The sequence below is a fragment of the Pongo pygmaeus genome, chromosome 23 (genome assembly GCF_028885625.2).
Source record: "Pongo pygmaeus isolate AG05252 chromosome 23, NHGRI_mPonPyg2-v2.0_pri, whole genome shotgun sequence".
Classification (NCBI taxonomy): domain Eukaryota; kingdom Metazoa; phylum Chordata; class Mammalia; order Primates; family Hominidae; genus Pongo; species Pongo pygmaeus.
The window spans coordinates 51,146,819-51,169,740 of record NC_085931.1 but is presented as its reverse complement, the minus strand read 5'-3'; the positions used below and the strand labels follow the sequence as shown (position 1 = coordinate 51,169,740).

At 42.5% G+C, this 22,922-nt stretch overlaps 1 protein-coding gene across 9 annotated transcripts in view; it reads right to left on the bottom strand.

Annotated features, from left to right (window-relative positions):
• TNRC6B (trinucleotide repeat containing adaptor 6B) overlaps positions 1 to 22,922 on the bottom strand; it is a 285,267-nt gene that overhangs the window by 102,575 nt on the left and 159,770 nt on the right. For 2 of the 9 annotated variants that reach the window (XM_063662945.1, XM_063662946.1), the window contains exon 2: positions 19,197 to 19,416. The exons of the other annotated variants lie outside the window; for them this stretch is intronic. In XM_063662945.1, the coding sequence (XP_063519015.1) occupies positions 19,197 to 19,210 (14 nt within the window). In that variant the 5' untranslated portion in view covers positions 19,211 to 19,416. The remainder of the gene's footprint in view (positions 1 to 19,196; positions 19,417 to 22,922) is intronic. 9 annotated transcript variants of the gene reach the window in all.

The window sequence follows — 22,922 nt, the reverse complement described above, 5'->3', positions numbered from 1 at the left end:
ACAGGTGACAGTCGTACCCTACTTCTCAATGCTCTTAATTTGTGCTCTATTTTCAGAATAGTAAAAATGGAAAGTCGTGTTCTTGTGTGCCAGCAGTTGTCATTTAAATTTAGCAAGCTGAATAATAATTGAATTACCTTGAGGAAAATGTATATTTCTGAAAGATAAGCATGTTTAATAGTAATCACAAACTACAGAGTAAAGCTGACTTGTGAACTTACATGACCCACTTCTTCAACTAAAATTATACACCAGTGAGAAAATGGGTTCAAATCTAAAAAGTGATTTACATACAGCATTTTGATAACAACTAAGGCAACATTTACCTGTGTTTAACTCTTCAGGATCAGTTACAGGATGCCCAGTTCCATTTAAAATGACATCCAAGTCTCTATACACACAGTTTAACACCTAATTTCTACTTAGGTAACCTGGGGGAAATGTTTTGTGAATGATCTACCCCTGTAATCTTTAATAGACAATCTCAGTAACAGCTATCTCAACTATGTTCTTCTCCTTCTTCTTCTTTTTTTTTTTTTTTTTGAGACAGAGTCTCACTCTGTCGCTCAGGCTGGAGTGGAGTGGCATGATCTTGGCTCACTGCAACCTCTGCCTCTCAAGTTCAAGCGATTCTCCTGCCTCAGCCTCCCGCGTAGCTGGGATTACAGGCACACGCCACCACACCTGGCTAAGTTTTATTTTATTTTTTAAATTTTTTTAGTACAGATGGGGTTTCACCGTGTTGGCTAGGCTGGTCGTGAACTCCTGACCTCAAGTGGTCTGCCCACCTCAGCCCCCCGAAGTGCTGGGATTACTGGTGTGAGCCACTGCACCCAGCCTCAAATATGTTTTTCTGAGAGGACACTTCAGGTTCTCTTAAGCTATCAGAAGGATTTTTTTCTCCTTTCAGTTGAGCATTATGCTTTCTATACATGAATGATCTAGGGACTGTATTAGTGAGTGCATACAGTATTTTTGTATTTCTTTGTGTTTCCGGACCCTTCCAACACCTTCTTCAAAGTTCTGTTGCCTCCATCTCTCAAAATCCTATACTCAAGCATGGTCAACTGCAATAAGCACATGCCTCTCCCAAGGTGCTCCCCTGCTACACCGCAGCCAGGTCAAGAGAAAAAGCACAGACTCTGTGCTGGAGTCTGACACTTTAAAATCAAATTTTATGTATCTTGGACACTACAATGGTAGGAGCTTGGGCAAATTATCTGGCATCTAAGTTTCTGCATCTGTAAAATGGGAGCTATATACTACTTATCTTGAAGAGAGGCTGTGTTGATTAGAAATAATGGATGGAAATCACCTAACAATACAAAGCACATGAGCTGCTACTGCTTCTGGCAGCAGGGTCCACCTCCTCCTCCACATCAAGCACCTACTATCCATCAGCAAAGAAGGTGATGAGCAACAGAGGGATGAGGCACACAGCGCCCAGAGAAGGCACTCAAGAACCACACATGACTTCATAAGATCAGACCCATACCTCATACCTTGCATGAAAACAAACTCCAGATGGATAAAGTATTTAAACGGGAGGAAGAGATGAAGGAAGAGAAAGGAGAGAAAGAAGAAAGCTGGGAAGGCAACCATTAAAGCATTTGAAAAAATTGTGGCTAATTTTTCTTTTCATAATGCAGAATGAACAAAGACTTTCTAACTATGATACAAACTCAGAAGCCATAAACAAATGACAGCTACATCTGACTATAGAAATGCTTTAAAACAAGTATTATGATAGAACCCACCAAGGTCATTGTTGCTGGGGGAAAAAAATCAGCATTTATATCTCAAAGAGCTAGGTTTCATAATACATAAAGAACTCCTACAAATCAACAAGGAAAAGACCAACAATACAAAAGAAAAATGGGTGAAAGAAATGAACAGACTGTTCACAGACAAGGAAAGATAGCCTTCTAAAATATAGATCAACTGCATTCTCTACAACGGAATAGAGTATTCGAAGTATATCAAGACAGGCCAGGCATGGTGGTTCACGCCTATAATCCCAACACTTTGGGTGGCCGAGAGAGGCACATCACCTGAGGTCAGGAGTTCGAGACCAGCCTGGCCAACATGGTGAAACCCCGTCTCTACTAAAAATACAAAAATTAGCCAGGCATGGTGGCTCATGCCTGTAGTCCCAGCTACGAGAGGCTGAGGCACGAGAATCACTTGAACCCGGGAGGTGGAGGCTGCAGTGAGCTGAGATCACACCACTGCACTCCAGCCTGGGCAACAGAGTAAGACTCAGTCTCAAAAACAAAACAAAACAAAACAACACCAAAGTACACCAAGATACCACTTTTCACTGACCAAACTGGTAAAGACAAAATTTGGTAGTAACCCACAGTTAACCTTGTGTGTTATTACCACAGTTACCTTGTGTCCAAGGTAACACAGAAAAAGGTATTCACATATACCATTGCTGATGAGACTATAAACGGGTGTAATCTCTGTATGGGACAATTTGGCAGCTACCTATCAAAATGAAAGTGTACAGTCTTTGACCCAGCTATCCTATTTTTAAGTATTTATCACAGGAAAAGAATTACACATGTGGGAAATTATATATGCAAATGATATTCACTGCAAAAAATGTTTGTAACAGCAAAAGATCAGAAACAGTCCATCAATTAGGGGACTGGTTAAATATGTTATAATACCTTATCCACGCAAGAAAACACTATACAATTATAACAGTAGTTCTTTTTGTACTAATGAAGATGTCTTCAAGATAAGGTGTTAAGTTTTAAAAGCAAGATGCAAAAAATGTGTACTTGATGATATCATGTACATAAGAAAAGGGAGGCTTTTACGGAATTCTTTATATGTGAACAGAGATTCCTTGAAACGAAACAAAAAACTGGCCGGACACAGTGGCTCACGCCTGTAATCCCAGCACTTTGGGAGGTCGAGGCAGGCAGATCACGAAGTCAAGAGTTCAAGTCCAGCCTGACCAATAAGGTGAAATCCAGCCTCTACTAAAAATACAAAAATTAGCCAGGTGTGGTGGCACACGCCTGTAATCCCAGCTACTCAGGAGGCTGAGGCAGGAGAATTGCTTGAACGCAGGAGGCAGAGGTTGCAGTGAGCCGAGATGGCACCATTGCACTCCAGCCTGGGCAACAGAGCAAAACTCCGTTTCAAAAAAAAAAAACCTAGTATTACTGCTGAGTCAGAGAAGGAAATTCTATTGGCTGTAACACAACTATAAACCTTCTTAAACTAGATACATTCAATTTTTAAAAATATAATACAGGTTGGGTGTGGTGGCTCATGCCTATAATCCCAGCACTTTGGGAGGATAAAGCGGGTGGACTGCTCAAGTCCCAAAGTTTGAGACCAGCCTGGGTGACATGGTGAAACCCCATCTCTATAAGAAAATATAAATATTAGCTGGACGTGGTGGTGCATGCCTGTAGTCCCAGCTACTCGCAAGGCTGAGGCAGGGGGATTGCCTGAGCCTGGGTTGCAGTGAGCTGATATGCCACTGCACTCCAGCCTGGGCAATAGAGCAAAACCCCGTCTCAAAAAAAAAGAGAGAGAGAGAATACAACAAGATGTTACCAATGGGGGAAACTGCATAAAAGGGTAAAAGAGATTATTTCTTACAACTGCATTTGAATATATAATTATCTCAAATTTAAATAAAAACTTTAAGTAAAAAGAAGATAACCCACTGTATTTGAACAAGATATGGATCTGGAAGTCAAACGAGTGGTCAAGATTGGAATGCTGTCCTGAGTTCTGAAGAAAGGCCACCTTAGGCTTTGCCACAGGGAACCTAGGATTCCTCCTTGAGAACTCCCCATTTCCTCAAACAAGCCCCATTCCTCCTTGGCCCTCTGGCTGATGCACTTCCCTGCCTGGACTGCATTCCTCCTTTCTTCTGGTCCTAGTAAGGCCTTCAAATAGCCACAAAATTTCCCTTTCATCTATGCATCCCCTTTAAGCCCCTTTTTATTCCTGACACCTCAGCATTCTGTAGAGTGGTACGCAGAGGCGACTTAAGATTCCCCAAACATGTAGATGTGGGTTGCCTAGAGTGGCCATCAATTAAATCCTCCTCAGCAATAGACCGCAAATGGGTAATTACGTAAGAGGTTCCAGGGACTCCCTATTTTTACTTTTAGGAAGGGACTACGAGATGGCGTGAAGACGAGAATACTGCCCAACAGAGATGGGTCAGAGAGGTCTCCAGACAGCAAGACTTAGTTGGTCTCCACTTTTCCTGGAGCTTAAAGTGAGTTAGATGTGAGTCATCCCGCCTCCTGGTACATTTTAAAGTAAAAAATGAGATGGGTGGGCCAGGACAACATCACTTCAGGACATGAAGCATTAAGATCCTTCCATTCAAGCCCCCCATATATGGACTCCTTGCTCACCAAGTGACCATCTCATTCTCCTACACAGAACACCTGGGTAAGGACAGGTATTTGGGCAGAATGTCCAGTGGGAGCCTTGGAGCAAGGGGCAGCAGGAAAGTAGACAGGAGTCAAAAAAAAAATAAAAAAAGGGCAATAAGAAGGTGGGGGCCAGGTGTGGTGGCTCACACCTGTAATCCCCACACTTTGGGAGGCCAAGGCAGGAGGATCGCTTTGAGCCCAGGAGTTCAAGACCAGCTTGGCCAACATACTGGAACCCCCATCTCTACAAAAAATTAAATTAGCTGGGCATGGTGGCACACACCTGTGGTCCCAGCTACTCAGGAAGCTGAGGTGGGAGGACCACTTGAGCCAGGGAGGTTGAAGCTGCAGTGGAGCAGTGATTGTGCCACCGCACTCCAGCCTGGGGAACCAAGCAAGATCTTGTCTCAAAAAGATAAAAAATAAACAGAAAACAGAGGTAGCCAAAAATCTTCAGCCAGATGAATTATCTCAGAGAGAAAATTAACAACTAAACGTATTTGCATTTATCTAGTTCCTGAGCACTCAACTGGTGTAGGAACATTGTTCCTGAAATAGCTAGCCACTCAGGCTAGACAGTCAAGATCTATCTTAGGAACCCAGGTACGTACTACAAACCATTCATACACCTCAAAGAAGGAAACAGTTGCCCTGACAAAAAAGAAACTACCCGCCATGCTGTGTCACAGGGAATGGTGAAAGAACTGGAATCTTCCACACGTGGCCTGGACTCAGTGTCCAGATCCAAGAAGGAATGCTACAGGTATCGACAGAGTTGGGAGGGAAGGGCAGGGAACATCCCAGACAGACACCAGGGGGGATGCCATCATCAGTAGGAAACCTAAAGCTTCCCAGAAATAAATAGCCAAGCCTTCTGGCTAAAGGCATGTGAGGCGGGGCTTTGGGTGAAAATGTCCAGTTGTTAGCTCTCCCCAACATGCCGGCTTCAGCTTCACATTTTTCCCTTACTTCATGGGACATGTTCTAGGCCCTTACCAAATTAGACCAACGAGTCCAGTCTTGAAAAGCTAACAACTGCTCTCCAAACACACCAATTTCCTTTTTCCTAAAACAAAGGCTTTAAAAGGGAAGGGAAAGTGAAGAAAGCAAGTGCCTGCCAATTCTCCTGGCCAACTCGGGGTTTCTATAGTTAAGCTTTCCACTGTTCTACGTGCATCTTTTGCTTTTTTTTTTAAAAAAAAAAGGGTGAAAGGAGATGGGAAATGAAACACCAAGCATCAAAACTAAACTGTAACAGTGCTAACCAAAAGGTTACAAACATTTCTAAGAAGATACAGTGATTTAAGCAAACACTTGAACAATAGAGCGTACACATACTTATAAAACTATTCAGTGCCTCCAGCAGGGTAGATTCAAACAGTGCCTCTCCTCCTCTCCTCCCCACCAATCTCCCTTCTAAGTCACTCTAAAGCTGACAGAGTGACAAAGGCACCCCAATGGGGTAGGATGTGGAGGGGGCTCAAACCTCCACCCCTCCGTCAAAGGGAATGGAAAATGCACCTGAGTATACCTGCTGCCTTGACTTAAACTCTAGCTCCTGGTCACACTGGGAATTAAATTCTGGCTCTGGCTCCATGACCACTGTGGGCTGTCCATGGCTATCAAGGGCTTGGAGATCCTTCAACAAGGATTCCCTGCTACACATTCCATAACCCCAGAGTAAGCAGTATAGATTCAGAGCTTGGGAAGCCACAGCATCCAAGCTAGGACATGCTGAAATGCTGCCTATAGAAGCTCCACCCCCATCTACTACCGCAGCTATTCTCAAGGAGACCAGTTGTAAGCTCTATCATAATTTGTTGCTAATAAAATCTCTAAGTTTACAAACGATCTATATGAAACAAAGGGTCTCCCTCTGCAATAAAACCCATTTTTCCCCCATGCATTCATTTAGAGTCCTCTATAGGCCACGCTTTGTTCTGGGTACTCAGGACAGAGGAGAAAAAGACCAAAATCATGCTTACATTCCAGTAAAGGGAACAGGCATTTAACCAGCAGACTGATAAATACGATGATTCCAGCAGTAATCAATACTAGGAAGAAAATTAACCAGACAGGGTAATAGGACAGAATGTGGAGAGGGCAGGGAATGGGTCCTTCGGATAAGGTGAGGGAAGGGGGGACATTTGAGAACTCAATGCTGAGAACAGGCCACTGGGGAAGGGCGATCCAGGTAGAGGAAAGACAGCCCCAAGATGTGGGGAACAGCCTCGTTTGAGTGTGAAGCACAGGAAGGAGGTCTGGGTGGCCACCACGGACACCAGTTTCCTCAGCCAAAGGCAGCAGGGCAGATGGAACAGATGTGGTGTGAGGGGCACGGTGAATGCCTGAACCATACAGACTGGGAGGGAGGGCCCCTGCTATCCTTTCCAGAACTCATCCTTTCCTTGGGCTGCAATCAAAGAACTTCCACCCTCCTGCTGGCCTCCTGTCCTCATTCCCAAGCCTAGACCTTTACTTAGGTCATTCCCACCTCCATAAATGACTTTCTTGCTCCTTCATATACCTTCCTACTCCAAGCTCTCCTTTTCCACAATGTAGTCCTGAAAGCATGGAGCACTTACTCGTTCTTTAAAGCAAGTATTTACTGCCCACCTACTAAGTGCTACTGGTCCTGGGTATAGATACAGAGGTGAACCAGACACAGCCTGTCTTCAAGGGGCTCAGCCCGGTCTCCCAGGGAGAGGAACTGGTAGGCAAACAAATCCTATACAATGGGTGACTGTAACAAAGTTCATTTGACTTTTCATCAGATAACAGCCTTTGACAGCAACTTAATACTTTTGTGCTTGTGTGTATGATGTCATCTGCCTAGATCAGCCTGAAAACTCAAGAGGCAGGTGAACCTGCTTCTCAGAATGCCCAGGAAGTTCTAATTTATGCCTGCTTCTCCTCAAAAGTGTCCCACTGTTGACAATGACTCCATCCTTCCCATCAGGATCAAGCCAACATTCTTGGCTGGCTCTTAAAAGCTCAACAGTCACGTGGCCTCAACTTTTATCCCCATCTCCTCTCCTATGTCTCCCTGAAAAGACTTGTACTCGCTGTTACCAGAATCCACCTGTAATCTGTCACCTTCTGCCTTTCTTTGGTCACCTTGTGCCACCCATGCTTGGTCCAAGAAAGGCACTTAAATAAACGCTTGTTAAACAAAGCAATAAAAAGAATGTCTGTCAGTCTTTACCAGAAGCTAACTTGAGTCTTTTGCCTCAGCCAGGTGCAGTGGCTCCTATCTGTAGTCCCAGCACTTTGGGAAGCCAAGGTGAGTGGATCACTTGAGCCCAGCAGTTCGAGACCAGCCTGGGAAACATGGCGAAACCATGTCTCAAAAAAAAAAATACAAATATTAGCCAGGCATTGGGGAAAATGCCTTTACTCCCAGCTACTCAAGAGGCTGAGGTAGGAAGATTGCCTGAGCCCAGGAGGTCGAGGCTGCAGAGAGCCATGATCATGCCACTGCACTCCAGCCTGAGTGACAGAGTAACACCCTGTCGCAAAAAAAAAAAAAAAAAAAAAAAAACTCTTGCCCACAAAAGCTCTCCAGGTAGCACTTCCTTTTCCTGTTCAGAATGCCTAGTTCTTGCTATCACTTGGTAATCAATGAGGTATTATATAAAAGAATTTTAAAAATCACTCCTAATATTATCAAATTGGATCATCGTCTCTAAGAATACTACAAGCACTTTGATATTAGTAGCCATAGTCTGTAAAGGACAGTATAAAGAAATGTCAGCCATTGTAACAATCACACTAGAATTCACTGAGACAAATATGTTTTGTCCCCTTTAAAGCAGTTACCTTGGAGGGTTCTGTGCTTATTTCAGTAATTTTTTTTTTTTTTTTTTTGAGATGGAGTCTTACTCTGTCGTCCAGGTTGGGGTGCAGTAGCGTGACCTCGGCTCACTGCAACCTCTGCCTCCAGGTTCAAGTGATTCTCCTGCCTCAGCCTCCTGAGTAGCTGGGACCACAGGCACACGAAACCACGCCTGGCTAATTTTTGTATTTTTAGTAGAGACAGGGTTTTGCCATGTTGGTCAGGCTGGTCTTGAACTCCTGACCTCAGGTGATCCACCCACCTCGGCCTCCCAAAGTGCTGGGATTACAGGCGTGAGCCACCGTACCAGGCCTCAGTAATATTTTCTTGGTTCAAACTGTTTTGAAACTATTTTCAGACAGACTGAACCAGTGCTGAGGCATCTTTTTCAGCATCTACATAGTCTACTTTTTAAAAGCAACATGGATTTGGATGTGTAAATTCTAGAAGACTAGTTTAAAAAGAAATTAATGTACACAGTCACATTGTTTGTCCCTTCCCAACACTGCCTTACACGTAGTAGTAGGTTTATGGTCCTCACAGTGATCAAAATCATGAGCAGGGTGCCAGGAGCCCAAGCTCTGCCTCTGACACCCCATGAGACCTGGGCAGGTCACTCACTTGCTTGGGGTCATACTTATGGGAAAAGAAACTGGGCTACACGATGTCAGGTTCCTTTCAGCACTACATTTTATGGTGCTTTTAGAGAATTAGTAAAAATCTCACTTCAACAAAACAATAATTTGGGAACTGCTACGTAGCACATGTGTTAAGAAGTAGTCTCTACTTTTTTATTCACCACAAAAAAGGTTGATGCTAATGATGCAGTAATGAAGACAAGGAACAATGAGGGAAATGCTTCCAAGGTTAGGAGGAATTTTCAGAGTATGGAAATGGGCTCCTGGAAGGATATACGGTACACCTAGCCAGAGCAGACGACTTAGAGGAAAGGAAAACAAAGGTACAGCTGCATCGGTCAGACAGAAGGTGCTGTACTGGAACACAGGAAGTTTTAGGAGGGCAAATACCTGTGTGCTGCGGGTTCATGGTGTCAAAACCTCCAATTTGGGACTGATGGCAACTCAAGGAAACGAAGTAGGATAATTCATGTTTGTCTTTTAAGGAGGGGTGGTAATACAGAAACCACTATGAGAATTAGGTTTCAACTGAGTATGTACGTTTTCAATATTATCTTTCCTGATGAATACTAGAGAAGGCAGCAACCTAACATACATTATTTCCAGTTTAGTAAGTAGATTTTTTCTCCTGGTTTGGCTCCTTGTCAGTATTTTAACTGAAGTAGTTAAATGCGCAGCAAGAGAGACTTTCTAAAAAATTAGAAAGAACTACTTAATATAGAGGTGTTGCGTTTTTGTTTCTGTTTTTTTTTTTTATTTTTGAGACAGAGTTTCACTCTGTCGCCCAGGCTGGAGTGCAGTAACGCTATCTAGACTCACTACAACCTCTGCGTCCTGGGTTCATGGGATTCACGCTTATGGTAAAAACTGATTCACCAAATGGTCTCCTCCTACTTTTAGTTCAACAAATATTTATCAAGCATATATAATGTGCCAAGCTCTGGGGCACAGCAGCAAGAAAAAAAACACTGACTTAGTTCCTGCACTCATGAAACTAAATAGTGCACGTGGAGAAAGAGGCCTGCTGTAGAGAGTAGCACATACAAATGCTCATGGAGACTGTGAGTGCCATAAGGGAAATGAGGGGCTGGGAGTGCATGGAGTTGGGGAACAGACCTTGCCAGGGAGGCCAGAAGGGTGTTCCCCAAGAAGTTACAATTAAATTGAGGCCCAAGAAAGAAAAAGCTGACTAGGTAAGAAGCAGGAGGGGCATCTAACTAGGGGGAACGGCATGGGCCAAGGGTATGCAGCAGAAAGCAATCTGGCTGTTGAGGAGCTAAAATAAGACCTGTGTGGTTGCATCACAAAGATGAAGGGAAGCGAAGTGTGAGATGAGACAGGGCTCGTAAATGAGCCAGACCACTCACGTCCCTGCAAGAATTTTCTTCTTTTACCTGAGAGCATAGGAATCCACTGATGGATCTGAAGGGGAGGAACATCGGATTTACATTTCAAAAGGTCACTGGCTACAGAGAACAGAGCATGTATGAAGGAGAAGCTGAGATGCAGCCCATGCTGAGCTGGTAGCTCTGTTCATGAGGTATTAGTCGAGGTCCACATAGGAGACAGAAATCACACTCATCATCTTAACATACAGATTGTAATACAAAGAATATAAAAAATTGTTAACTAGACATAAAGTTATTAACTAGTCACCAAAAAGGGGAGAGAGAACACTAAGGTACTATAGAGGTGGGAGCTGCCCCAGGGCTGGGGGAACAAAGGGAAGAGGCTTCCATGGAGCTTTGGGCCAGTGTCAACACCCCTGAGGATGCAACGAAGATGGTCCTCCAAGTATTGGGAAAACTGCAAAATGGATTCAGGTGCATCTACAGGAAGGAACTGCTGCTGCTGTGGGGCAAAAAAGCATTGCTCAAGTGCCCTCATGGGAACAGGAAGCAGCAAGTTCCTTCTTCCTTCTCCGGCCATGCAGTCACCCTCTCCTGCCCTGTTGGCACTGCCTAAGGAAGAGCCAGGTGGCAATGAGAAATGTGGCTGGCAGGATCCCAGCTTTCAAGGCACACACAAAGAAGGGGGGCTTGGGGCTGAGAAACACACACTTAACTGATAAATCACACATGAAAAATGTAGCTAGCGAAACTGTCACCAGCTACTGTGCTTTTCCAACATGGCTGAATGACTCACTAATCATATGTATTGGATCTAGGACACCAGTGATTGTAAGATACATCAATATTTCATGTGCCATTAAGAAAAAGTGACACCAATTAAAGTGACTCAATGCTAAGTCTCCATGAATTGTTAAGATACATCCTTATTTGAAAGATGTTAAAAGGTTAAAAAAAGAAAGCTAAATATTCTTTAGTAAGGTGTCAAACTTGATCAAAACAAATCATTGCACAGAAAATTATTACAGAAGAAACATCTGGGTAAGTAGAAAATATTGAAAACTAGAAGCACCAAGGGAGACCTGCTTTATTCAATTTTTTTTGTTTGCTTTTAACTTTTTGAGATAATTGTAGATACACATGCAGTTGTAAGAAACACAACACGAGGCTGGGTGCGGTGGTTCATGCCTGTAATCTCAGTACTTTGGGAGGCCAAGGTGGGAGGATCGCTTGAGGCCAAGAGTTTGAGACCAATCTGGGCAATATAGCAAGACTCCATCTCCACAAAAATAAAAAATTAGTTGGGCATGGTGGTGTGTGCCTGTAGTTCTAGCTACTTAAGAGGTTGAGACAAGAAAATCATTTGAGCCCAGAAGTTCAAGTGAGCTATGATCATGCCACTGCACTCCAGCCTGGGCAACAGAGCAAAATTCTGTCAAAAAACTCTGTCCAAAATAAAAAAAAAAAAAACAAAAAACAGAAAGAAAGAAGAAAGGAATACCACACAGAGATTCTGTATGCCCATTACCCAGTTTCCCCTAATGGTAATATCTTACATAACTATAATATCCCAACAAAGAAACTGACATTGATAAAATCTACCAATCTTATTCAGATTTCACCAGTTTTACAGGCTCTCATTTATGTGTGTATTTAGTTCTATGCAACTTATAACCAACACCCCAGTCAAGAGAGAGAGCAGTTCCATCACAAGGATCCCTCATGCTACCCTTTTTTTTTTTTTTTTAATGTTTTATTTTTTGAGATGGAGTCTCCCTCTAGTCCCCAGGCCAGAGTGCAGTGGCACAATCTCAGCTCACTGCAATCTCTGCCCCCTGGGTTCAAGTGATTCTCCTGCCTCAGCCTCCCGAGTAGCTGGGGCTACAGGTGTGCACCACCAAGCCCGGCTAGTTTTTATATTTTTTAGTAGAGATGGGGTTTCACCATGTTGGCTAGGCTGGTTTCAAACTCCTGACCTTGTGATCCGCCTGCCTCGGCCTCCCAAAGTGCTGGGATTACAAGCGTGAGCCACCGTGCCCAGCCTGCTACCCCTTTATTTATAGCCACAGACATCTTTCTCCTCAATACCTGTCTACATTATTTTTTTAAGGAAGAGAGCTTACATATTATTCTCTCATTATTTGTCATATGAACTCGAGTTCTTTTTCCATATTTGAAGAGTTATCACTTGACTTTGGATTAGCTATTCCTATACAGTAGGTGCACTGCAAAATGGGTAAAGACTTCTCCCAAAAGCAGAAATCTTGGCATCTTTCCAAAGCCCATCATTTACTAGCTGTGCGATCACTGCACTCTATGCAGCCTCCCAGGCGTTCATCATTTCCTCCTGAACCACTGCACCATGGGATGCTAGCTGCTATTATTATCACTGTGATTGTTATTAGCCTGATTATGTCTCCCTTGATCCAGTTCTACCACCCTCTGATATATTTTCTACAGAGCAGCCAGAGTGATCTTTCTTGAAATGGAATCCAAACTTGTCATTTGCTTGCTTAAAATCCCTCAATGGCTTCCCATGGCTGGATGGGCCAAGTCTCATCTCCTTGGTCTGCCACACCAGGGCCTGACCCCACTTGTTCTCCAGCCCCTTCAGGTCCAAATTAGGAACCCATTTGTCATCTCTTTTCCCGGGGTCACTGCCTGTATCAATACTTCTCAGACTCAGGGCGCCGCCTCCTCTGGGAAAGCCTCCCTGATGGCCTCTCACTGCAGGCTTTGTGTCCCTTCACCATGCACTCTTTGACTTTTCATTATGGTAAAATATATATAACATAAAACTTACCATTTTAACTGTTTTTAACTGTACAGTTCAGTGGCATTAGTACTTTATTCAATTTTCCCACAAGTTTATTACTCCAGGTGCGGCAGGCATTTAAGTCTTAATACAGAAAAGTTTTCCATAAAAGAGAGGAAGGAGAATATCAGAAGTTATACACTACAGAAGACATAAAATCTCATTTAACAGGAAGGTTAAGCTATCACTAACAGTTGAGACCTGACCTGTTTAATATGGTAGCCACTAGCCACATGTGGCAACTGAAATTCAATTTAAAAATTAGGGCCGGGCGCGGTGGCTCATGCCTGTAATCCCAGCACTTTGGGAGGCTGAGGCGGGCGGATCACTTGAGGTCAGGAGTTTGAGACCAGCCTGGCCAACATGGTGAAACTCCATCTCTATTAAAAATACAAAAATTAGCTGGGTGTGGTGGCACGTGCCTATTAATCCCAGGTACTCGGAAGGCTGAGGCACGAGAATCGCTTGAACCCAGGAGATCACACCACTGCACTCCAGCCTGGGCAACAGAGACTGTGTCTCAAAAAATAAAAAATAAAAATAAAAATAATTAAAAACAAAAAAAAGAAACACCCAGCTGTTGAAGGGCAAGAGGCAGGAGCAAAGCTGCCTAGCCACAGAGGACACTATGCATGCTGGAAGTATAAAGAAACTCAGTACACAAGAGATCACAACCTTAGACTGTGTCCATACCCAAAGGCCACAAAAATTCCAAACTAATCTGTTCCCAAAGGTATGCATTTAAAAAATAATAAATGCTGGCAATAAGGATACTCACTAAGGAGAGTGCTAACAGCACTATGTACAGAGGCTAAGAATGAAATGGTGAAGAGGCTAGGCTTTCCAGTGAGGGCCACGTTGCATCCTGAACAGGCGTCAGCTAAAGGGATGCAGTGGGCAGGGCACGTCTGACAGGGTCCAAGTTCACAGAGGTGGTAGGTGGTAGAGCCAAGTCTGTTCCCTAGGGCCTGTGATCTTGACCACTCCCCAATATTGAGGAAACCGCAGAAGCAAAAGCATTAAGTTGTGAAGCAGTGGGTAGCTGAAGCCTTAAGTACAACTACGTAAATGAGAGGAGATAAATCTATAACTCCAAGATAAGCAAGGTCAAACATAAAGGGCTTTGTCTTTCAGGCTAAATTTGAACTTCATCTTGGTGAGGAACCACAGAAGGCACCTAACTAAGCAAAGTAATTAGACAACCACATTTGTAATTGCAAAAGTGAACATTTGAAATAGGAAAGACTATCCAGCAGGAGAAGAGATAGACGAAAGGAAAGAGGATTTAGGAAGCAGCACACAGTAATACGAAGAGTTCAGGCTTTGCAGTCAGAGTCTGCCAGCATTAGCCACAATGTAGCCTGGGGCACAGGGTTCCCCCTCCCAGAGCTTCAATTGCCTGACATATAAAATGGAGATATCTCCCTAATAGTTTTGTTGAAGAACTGGCCCCTCCAAGGACTGCTGCCAGAGGTCTCCTGGAGACACCCTTCTGCTCTCCCGTTCTGGGACGGCTGGCTCTAAGGACAAGGAAGCAAAGCACATGCAAGCACATCCACAAAATATAGAGAAGCGAGGAGTCCGAGGCTTCCTAGTAACTTAGGCCTCTAAGATCCTCTTTGGGTTTAAAAGTGTGAGCTGGGTTTAGGTTGCTTACAACCCAGAGTTTGTGGCAAGGACGACAAATGATATACGTAAAGCACCACGTATCAGCTACTCCATACAGGTGGTGTTCCTGGTAACTACTAGAATAGTTCAGGCATGGGAAAAGCACTCAAACTAACACATGAACGATGAGAATTAAAAAAAAAAAAAAAAAAAGAAGAGGCCGGGCATGGTGGCTCATGCCTGTAATCCCAATACTCTGGAAGGCCAAGGTGGAGAATCGCTTGAGTCCAGGAGTTAGAGACCAGCCTGGCCGACATGGCAAGACCTCCTTTCTACAAAAAATTAAAAAATTAGCTGGCGTGGTGGCACATACCTGTAGTCCCAGCTACGTAGGAAGCTGAGGCTGCAGTGAGCCAGCAGCATGCCACTGCACTCCAGCCTTGATGACAAAGCAAGATCCTGTCTCAAAAAAGAAGAAGATGAAGAAGAAGAAATCTCACTAAGATATTCAGGAAGCAGTATTAAAAGGGCTGGTAACTGACTAAATGTGGGAGGGAAGTGAAAAAGAAGAGTGTAAGACAGTGGTTTTCAGCAAGGATGATTCTGCCCTTCAGGAGACATCTGACAATATATAGAGATATTTGTTTGTCATGACTGAGGTGGCAGGGTGCTAATAGCATCTAGTGGGTAGAAGGCTTAGGAGGCCGCTAAACACCTTACAAGGCACTGGATGGCCCCCACAACAAAGAATTACCCAGCCCCAAATGTCATTTCCAAGGTTTTGAAACTCCGGTCAAGCATATTTCCAGGTTCCTGGACTAAGGTGACAGGTAAAGAATATTTTCCTTACAATTTAATTAAGTTCTAGGAAAGATGGGTATCAATGAATGTTTGCTACCAACAATATGTTAATAGTTTCCAAAGCCAGTCTTTATTTAAGCCCTAACACCGTCTCCACTGCAGTCAAAGGGGCAAACTTAAATAGTGTAAATGAGTTTAGATTCTACACCAGTGTTAACTACTGAAAGCTGTGCGTATAAAATGGTAAAGAAAATAATTTTTATCAAAGTGTTAGCAGTTTTCAATGAATAGAGAAGCAGAAACTGATATACAAACTCCCTTACCAATTTTAAGAAAAAGACTGTCCAAGCCATGTTACTTTCAAAGCTGTTTTTTAAAGATCAAATTTTGCATGTTGAACAAATAAGATTACCAGGCTTGCTCAGTGAGGGGGCCAATGCCTGGCGTTAGGATGAGCATCATCTGTGCCTATATTCCCACAGAATCTGAGAGACAACAGCTTTTTCATACTCACTGTCCGTCTCGTCTCACTTGACTACTTGATCTGTGTAGTGAACTTGTACCACAGATATTTCTATCTCTGTTTTATAGTTAAACCCTTTCAGGTGGGGGAAGGAAGCGAGGTCTCTAGCAGCCTGGGGGTTGGGGGGAAGGCACGAGGTGGGCATCCCGCAAGCAAGGGTACAAGTTCTCCAACAGTGGTGATGCAGGCCTGCAGTTTGCAGGTCACCAAGTATGCATGTGTTCACATCTGCATTCTTTTTTTTTTTTTTTTTTTGAGACAGTCTCACTCTGTCACCCAGGCTAGAGTGCAGCGATGCGATCTCAGCTCACTGCAACCTCCGCCTCCTGGGTTCAAGCAATTCTCTGCCTCAGCCTCCAGAGTAGCTGGGATTACAGGCAACTATCACCATGCCCAGTTCATTTTTGTATTTTTAGTAGAGACGGGGTTTCACCATCTTGGCCAGCCTGGTCTTGAACTACTGACCTCGTGATCCACCCACCTCAGCCTCCCAAAGTGCTGGGATTACAGGCGTGAGCCACTGTGCCTGGCCTGCATTCTCTTTATCCCTGAGAGGTGGAAGTCTTTCTTCTCACTTTGCAAATGAGGAAACCGAGGCTCAGAGTGTTCAAGTGAAAATCTTTTGAGATACACAACTGGTGACTGCAGCAGGGGCTCCTCTCACTGGGGGTATGCTTCTTATGCATGCCATGGCAGGTTAGCGTAAGAATGCCACCATTCTGGGAAGCCAGTGGCAGAACTACCACCATGTCCCGAACCGAGGTTCAGAGCCTTTAAGTAAATTACAGAGTTTTTACTCATAGTAAGTGGCAGAGATGAGGCCTGAATCTAGGTTTGTTTGTCTGATTTCCAGGCCCATGTTCTTATGGTGAGATAAAGGTTTGGGCCTTTTCAACTGCTAACCAACCAGATGACTGCATGTTCAGACAGGCTAGGATGAAATAAAAGCTGGTTTTATTATTTTGTTCTTACTATCCATTAACTAAATGGACATTGGTAGAAAGGGGCAGGTATAAGCTATCTTTAGAAGTTTCTGTTCTAGAGAATAAATTGGACTCTCTTAGCCGGTTATTCACATTTTGAAGTCTTATCATTAGGAGATTAGGAACAGTAAAATTAAATGGCTGACATGCATGAAAGCTGAAAGAGAACCTAATGTGGGAAACATTTTCCATCTGGCTCAATTACTTAGTTGCCAAAAAAAAAAAATAATAATAATAAAATGAACAGGGGATAGGCATATTTTTGCTCTGATAAAAATGTTGACGGTGTTTTCACATGCCACTAAAACCTCCTTCAGCCTGCTCTTGAGATACACTGTCACGTCTACAGCAGCAGACGCCTCTCAATGCCAATGTCATGGGACAAACAAGGATCACTAGGTCTTTCCTTTCCATGTTTCAGGCATCTCTCATTGGCAAAGAATTCAAAACGCATTTAAAAATAAGTACTCAGTGCCTGAATTACTTTTTAGATGGAGATGACATTTGTGTTATTTTTCCACCCTTAAAAAATAATAAAACTTCTGGAGAAAAATTTTTATTACATATTTAATACATATGAAATAACTTTTATATACCCCCCACTCAGCTTAAGGAATAGAACCTTTCCGGTACTCAGAAGCCCCCTGTATAATCCCACCTTTTCCTACCCCACAAGCGTTAACTTCCCCCTTAACTTAGCACTCCCTTGATTGACCACACCATGCTTGGTAAACTAAACATTTCAGTTGTATTTCTGAATTTCGTAAGTGGAATTTTATTACTTTATTCTTCTGCAACTTGTTTTTCTCACACAATGCTATGTCCCTAAAATTCGTGTAAATGTAAAGAGTATCATGCTGTATTTATACATTTGCCTACTGATGGGCATTAAGGTTTCCAATTTTTGCCACGACAAGCCACACTGCTGCAGACATCTTAGGGCATGCCTCCTGTACATGCATACAGCTCTTCTGTGGGGTAGGTTACCAGCCCACAACTGAAACTGCTGGCTCATGGAGTGTCCATGTTTTCCAACTTTACTAGACATTGCATTGCTACACTCTTTTCCAAAGTGGTTAACAACAATTTACACTCCCACCAGAAGAGTAAAAGCTCCTACTATTCCATAACCACACCAAAACTTGGTATTTTCTTTTTCTTTTTTTTTTTTGAGATGGAGTCTCACTCCATTGCCCAGGCTGGAGTGCAGCTGGGGCGCATCTCAGCTCACTGCAAGCTCCGCCTCCCGGGTTCCCGCCATTCTCCTGCCTCAGCCTCCAGAGTAGCCGGGACTACAGGCGCCCACCACCGTGCCTGGCTAATTTTTTGTATTTTTCTAGCAGAGATGGGGTTTCATCATGTTAGCCAGGGTGGTCTCTATCTCCTGACCTCGTGATCTGCTCACCTCAGCCTCCCAAAGTGCTGGGATTACAGGTGTGAATCACTGCTCCTGGCCAGTGTTTTCTTAATTCTTTTAATTTTTGCCAATTTGATGAGTATAAAATGGGACCTCATTGTGGTTTAACTAGCATTTCCTTGATTACTAATTAAGTTGTATTCCCCCTCCATATTTATTGGCCATTTGGATTTTCTCTACTGTGAAATTTGTTTCTTTTGTGCATTTTTTTCTTCTACTAGGTCTTTTTCTTATTGATTAGTAGGAGTTCTGCATTGTATTCTGGAGATAAATCCTCTGTTGATAACATGTACTGAAAATATCTTCTCCTAGCTTGTCTCTCACTTTGGCCATAATGTCATTTGGTGACTTTAAGTTCTTATCATGATATAATGAACATGTATCAATTCATTCTCGTTATGTTTATTTTATTATACATATATATATATTTTTGACACAGGGTCTCACTCCATCGCCCAGGCTGGGGTGCAGTGGTGTGACCACAGTAGAGGCGCCCACGAACTTCTGAGCTCAGGCAGTGTATCAATTCTTTCATTCTTGTTATGTTTATTTTATTATACATATATATATATTTTTGACAGAGGGTCTCACTCCATCGCCCAGGCTGGGGTGCAGTGGTGTGACCACAGTAGAGGCGCCCACGAACTTCTGAGCTCAGGCAGTCCTCCTGCCTCTGCCTCCCAAAGTGCTGGAACTACAGGCGTGAGCCACAGCGCCCAGCAGCCATGTTATCCTGTTTAATCATCCCTGCTCCAAGGTCATAAATATTCTTCTATATTTGTTTCTAGAAATAATAATTTCTTTCATACTTATCTGAATCCATTTGGTATTTATTCTTGTATGTGGTGTATGACTTGATCCTTACAAGGCAAAGACATTCACGTGAAGACAGAGGCAGAAACTGAAGTGATGCAGCTCTAAGGCATGAACGTGAAGGACTGCCAGCAACCAGAGGCTAGGAAGAGATGGGGAGCAACTCTTCCTAGAGCCTTCAGAGGTCGAGTAATTGTGGACTTTTAGCCTCCAGAACTGTGAGAGAATAAACGTCCGATGTTTTAAGCCATTCAGTTTGTGGTATTTCGTTATGGCGGCCCTAAGAGACTAACGCAATCCATATGAAGTATCCCAGAGCACTTGTCGAAAAGTCCATTATTTCCCCAACTAAACTGCAGTGTCAACTGTCGCCTCTCCCTACTGACTGTCAGGCCAGTTCCGCCACAGAGCAAGAGTCCATGTACGCGTGGCGGTCTTGTCTAGGCTTCCCACTTAGGCGCTGACCCACCTCAGCCCCTGTATCTACGCCACACTGCTCTTCGTTACTACAGCTTTATGGCAAGGATCTAGCAGGTTAAATCCTCCCCACTTATTGCTCCTGTTATTTCTCTTTTCCATATAAATTTTAAAATCAGCTTATCAAGTTTCAGAAAAAAAGCATGGGGTTTTTATGGGAATTACTTTGAATTTATATACCAATTCAAAAAGAATTGACATTTTTTAAAATAATTGAGCCTTCTTAACCATGAACATGACAAAGCTCTGTCTATTTAAATGTTAGTTTGATGTCTTCTGATACAATTTTACATTTTCTCCCATGAAGGTCTTGTCAGGTCTGGTCTCACATTTCTAGTATTTTCTCTTGGTAGTATAATGGTATACTTTTAAAAATTATATTCTTAAACAGGGGATCATTTAAATAAAAAAGACAAAACTTTGCTGATCTTTAGAAACAGTACCTAATCATATACTTACACCAATAAGTTCTTGAATGAGCATCCCATACAGAAATCAGATATTTTAATAACTATATTAATATCTAATATGTCCATGCTCAAAAAAAACAAAAAATTAAAAATTAAAAAAATATATTTCTGTGCTCATTATGTGTTGGACATTGCCCTAAATGTGTAAACCTCACTTTCCTGAGGTAAATTCTATGAAGCTCACTGTACAGTTGAGAAAACTGAGGCTTAAAGAGGTAAAGGCCCAGGAGGCAGCTCTGGAAATGGAAGCCAGCATGTGGCTCCACTGCATTATTTCTTAAGTACTATTGCATGGATCACCCCTTCGTCATGACAGATGAGAGGAATAAAATCCACCTTAACCTCAGAACCCAGAAAGACTTTCCCAATAATCAAAATCCCTTCTGGCTGCCTAAATTCACTTGGTGGGTTCTGCAAATCAAAGTAGCATTGAAACTTACTGCACTTGTGGATTCAAAACTACTTTTCTGATTAATTTAGAATAAAATGCTCTCAGATGATAAACACTCAACACTTTCAATTACATTTTTAAAGTAATTAGATAATATAGTAAACCAAGAATGTCATAAAACTAGTATTACTGTTAGGCAGTGGTAGTTTCCAGATATTTTTTCAATTACTTTCTTGAAAATGCTCAATGCTTAACTGTCAATTTTCAGATTAATGACTCATTTTCAAGATTCAGTAATGGACTTCACCTAGATCCCAAAGCTTCTAGGCTGATGATGATTAGTGTTTCTATGGACAAACCAACAGTTAACCATTCTAGTGATTTTCAGTAATTACATTAATATATATCTAAATTCTTTCTTAATCTATAAGCCACAGAATCAGCATATCTAGAATACCAGTAATCTTCTGACCTTAGCTAATACCAAGTAATCCCTTTTCAGTATTGGTGCACAAAACTTTGGTCTCACCTTATACTAATGGATAATCTGTGAACACCATCTACTTAATTACATTTGTTTGCTTACTACAATGCTACAAATATTTATTAAACTTCTACTAAGTCCTTGAGGTAATCAGATAAAATGCAACAGACAAAAGATTCTGATAATTTTCACTATGAGGTGGGAACTCAGCACACTCCAGTGTGGCCCAGTAGTGGTCAGGAACAGTTGATCAATTTATTAGATCACATCTGTGGAACACACCTGAGATTATCATTGTGAAAATTAACATACGTTAGGCAAACTGCTCTTAGCCACATAGTTGTATACTGTCTTCAAAATGGAAAAACTAAACCGTGATGTTCAGTAAGATAAAAATGTACCTGTACTTTCACAATAATAACTGATGAAAGTGTTTAATGTCATTAATTTCACTGGATAAGTGAAATTGAAGGTTAGAAACCAACTACATTTTTCCATGCCCATTTTAGTGAACTGTTGGTATCCCTATAAAAACCAAGTAATTGGCAACTTATTAAAAATAGAAAAAGCAGCAGCAGAAAGAGAACAATAGCAGGTGGCCTAAGTACAGCAGAGCTTCTTAATAGCCGCAGGCAGCTCTGTCACTACCAGAGTCAATTATACTCACAGAAGAGCATCAAGGAGGCCAGGCAGCCCCCCTGGGTCAGTTACACATGTATCATTTAGAGATAACATCCTGCTTACAAATAGTGGTGCAAACATTGAAACCCAAGTTCCACAACTGCTTTTGCAACACATAAAATTTACGCTCGCTAGTCACTTGTTAGCATTTTTGGAATGCAGTGGGACAGAGGAAGCAGAAGGACAGGTCTATAGCCAGGAAAATGTACACTGTCTGGACTCTGTTAGTCCCTGGGGACTAGAGTGGCAGGGGATGAATCTGGAATGACTGGCCCTGGCTACTGGCCACAGCATCCCAACAACAGCAAAAAAAATTGAACCTACATGCCTGGTTTATCCCAATGGTCCGTGAATAAATGCCAGAGGCTTACATTTCACAAGACTGACCAAAATTCACAAGTATGTAAAAAGTTCCTGCCCTATATCTCCTTCTCCGATAATTAAACAACAAAGAACCCACAGAGTCTCAACACAGTACAGATGGCTTATGAAATACAAATGACAAAATATTCATATCCTCTAAAAATTAAAGAGATGTGGTGGCATATAAAGACACAGAGTTAAGTATTTTGCTCAAAACTCTGCATTATAAAATGTTTCTCCTTTCTCTTTGCTGTCTTTTTCTTTTTGATTCGCTTTCGTTTATTAAGAAGCGAATAGGGATGAAAAGTAGAGGGCTGAGGAAGGTGATGCTATTTGGGTGGGGAGATGGAGAGAAGGAAAACTGAAGGAGGAAAGAAAAAGCAAAATAGACACATCATAAAGGGCAATAAAAGAACAACTAGAGGCCCAGGCCGATGCGGGACACCCTCCTCCCACTCTGACTAACAGCCCAAACCCTTTTAGCATGCTACATCACCGAACCCTTAGAAAGATGGGGCTAGAATATTCAGTGGTTCCTGAAGGTACTTCTCAGCAGCACCTGCCATGTGGCAGGAAATGAAAACAAAACAAAACAAAATTGGCAGAAGCAGAAGGCCTCACCACATGAGTCTGTTCTGATGACTGAACCTCAGGCTTGTATAAGGAAAGAAAACACTGGGTCTCAAAATTTCATCTTAAATACAGAACTTATTATAACTAAAGAATTACCATAAGTGGTATCTATCAAAGTAATCAAAGAGTTTTTTAGGCTGTTTTCCCAATTCTATTTTACCTTCTTCAGTTTTCCTTCTCTCCATCTCCCCACCCAAATAGCACCCAAATGTACAAAATTTGT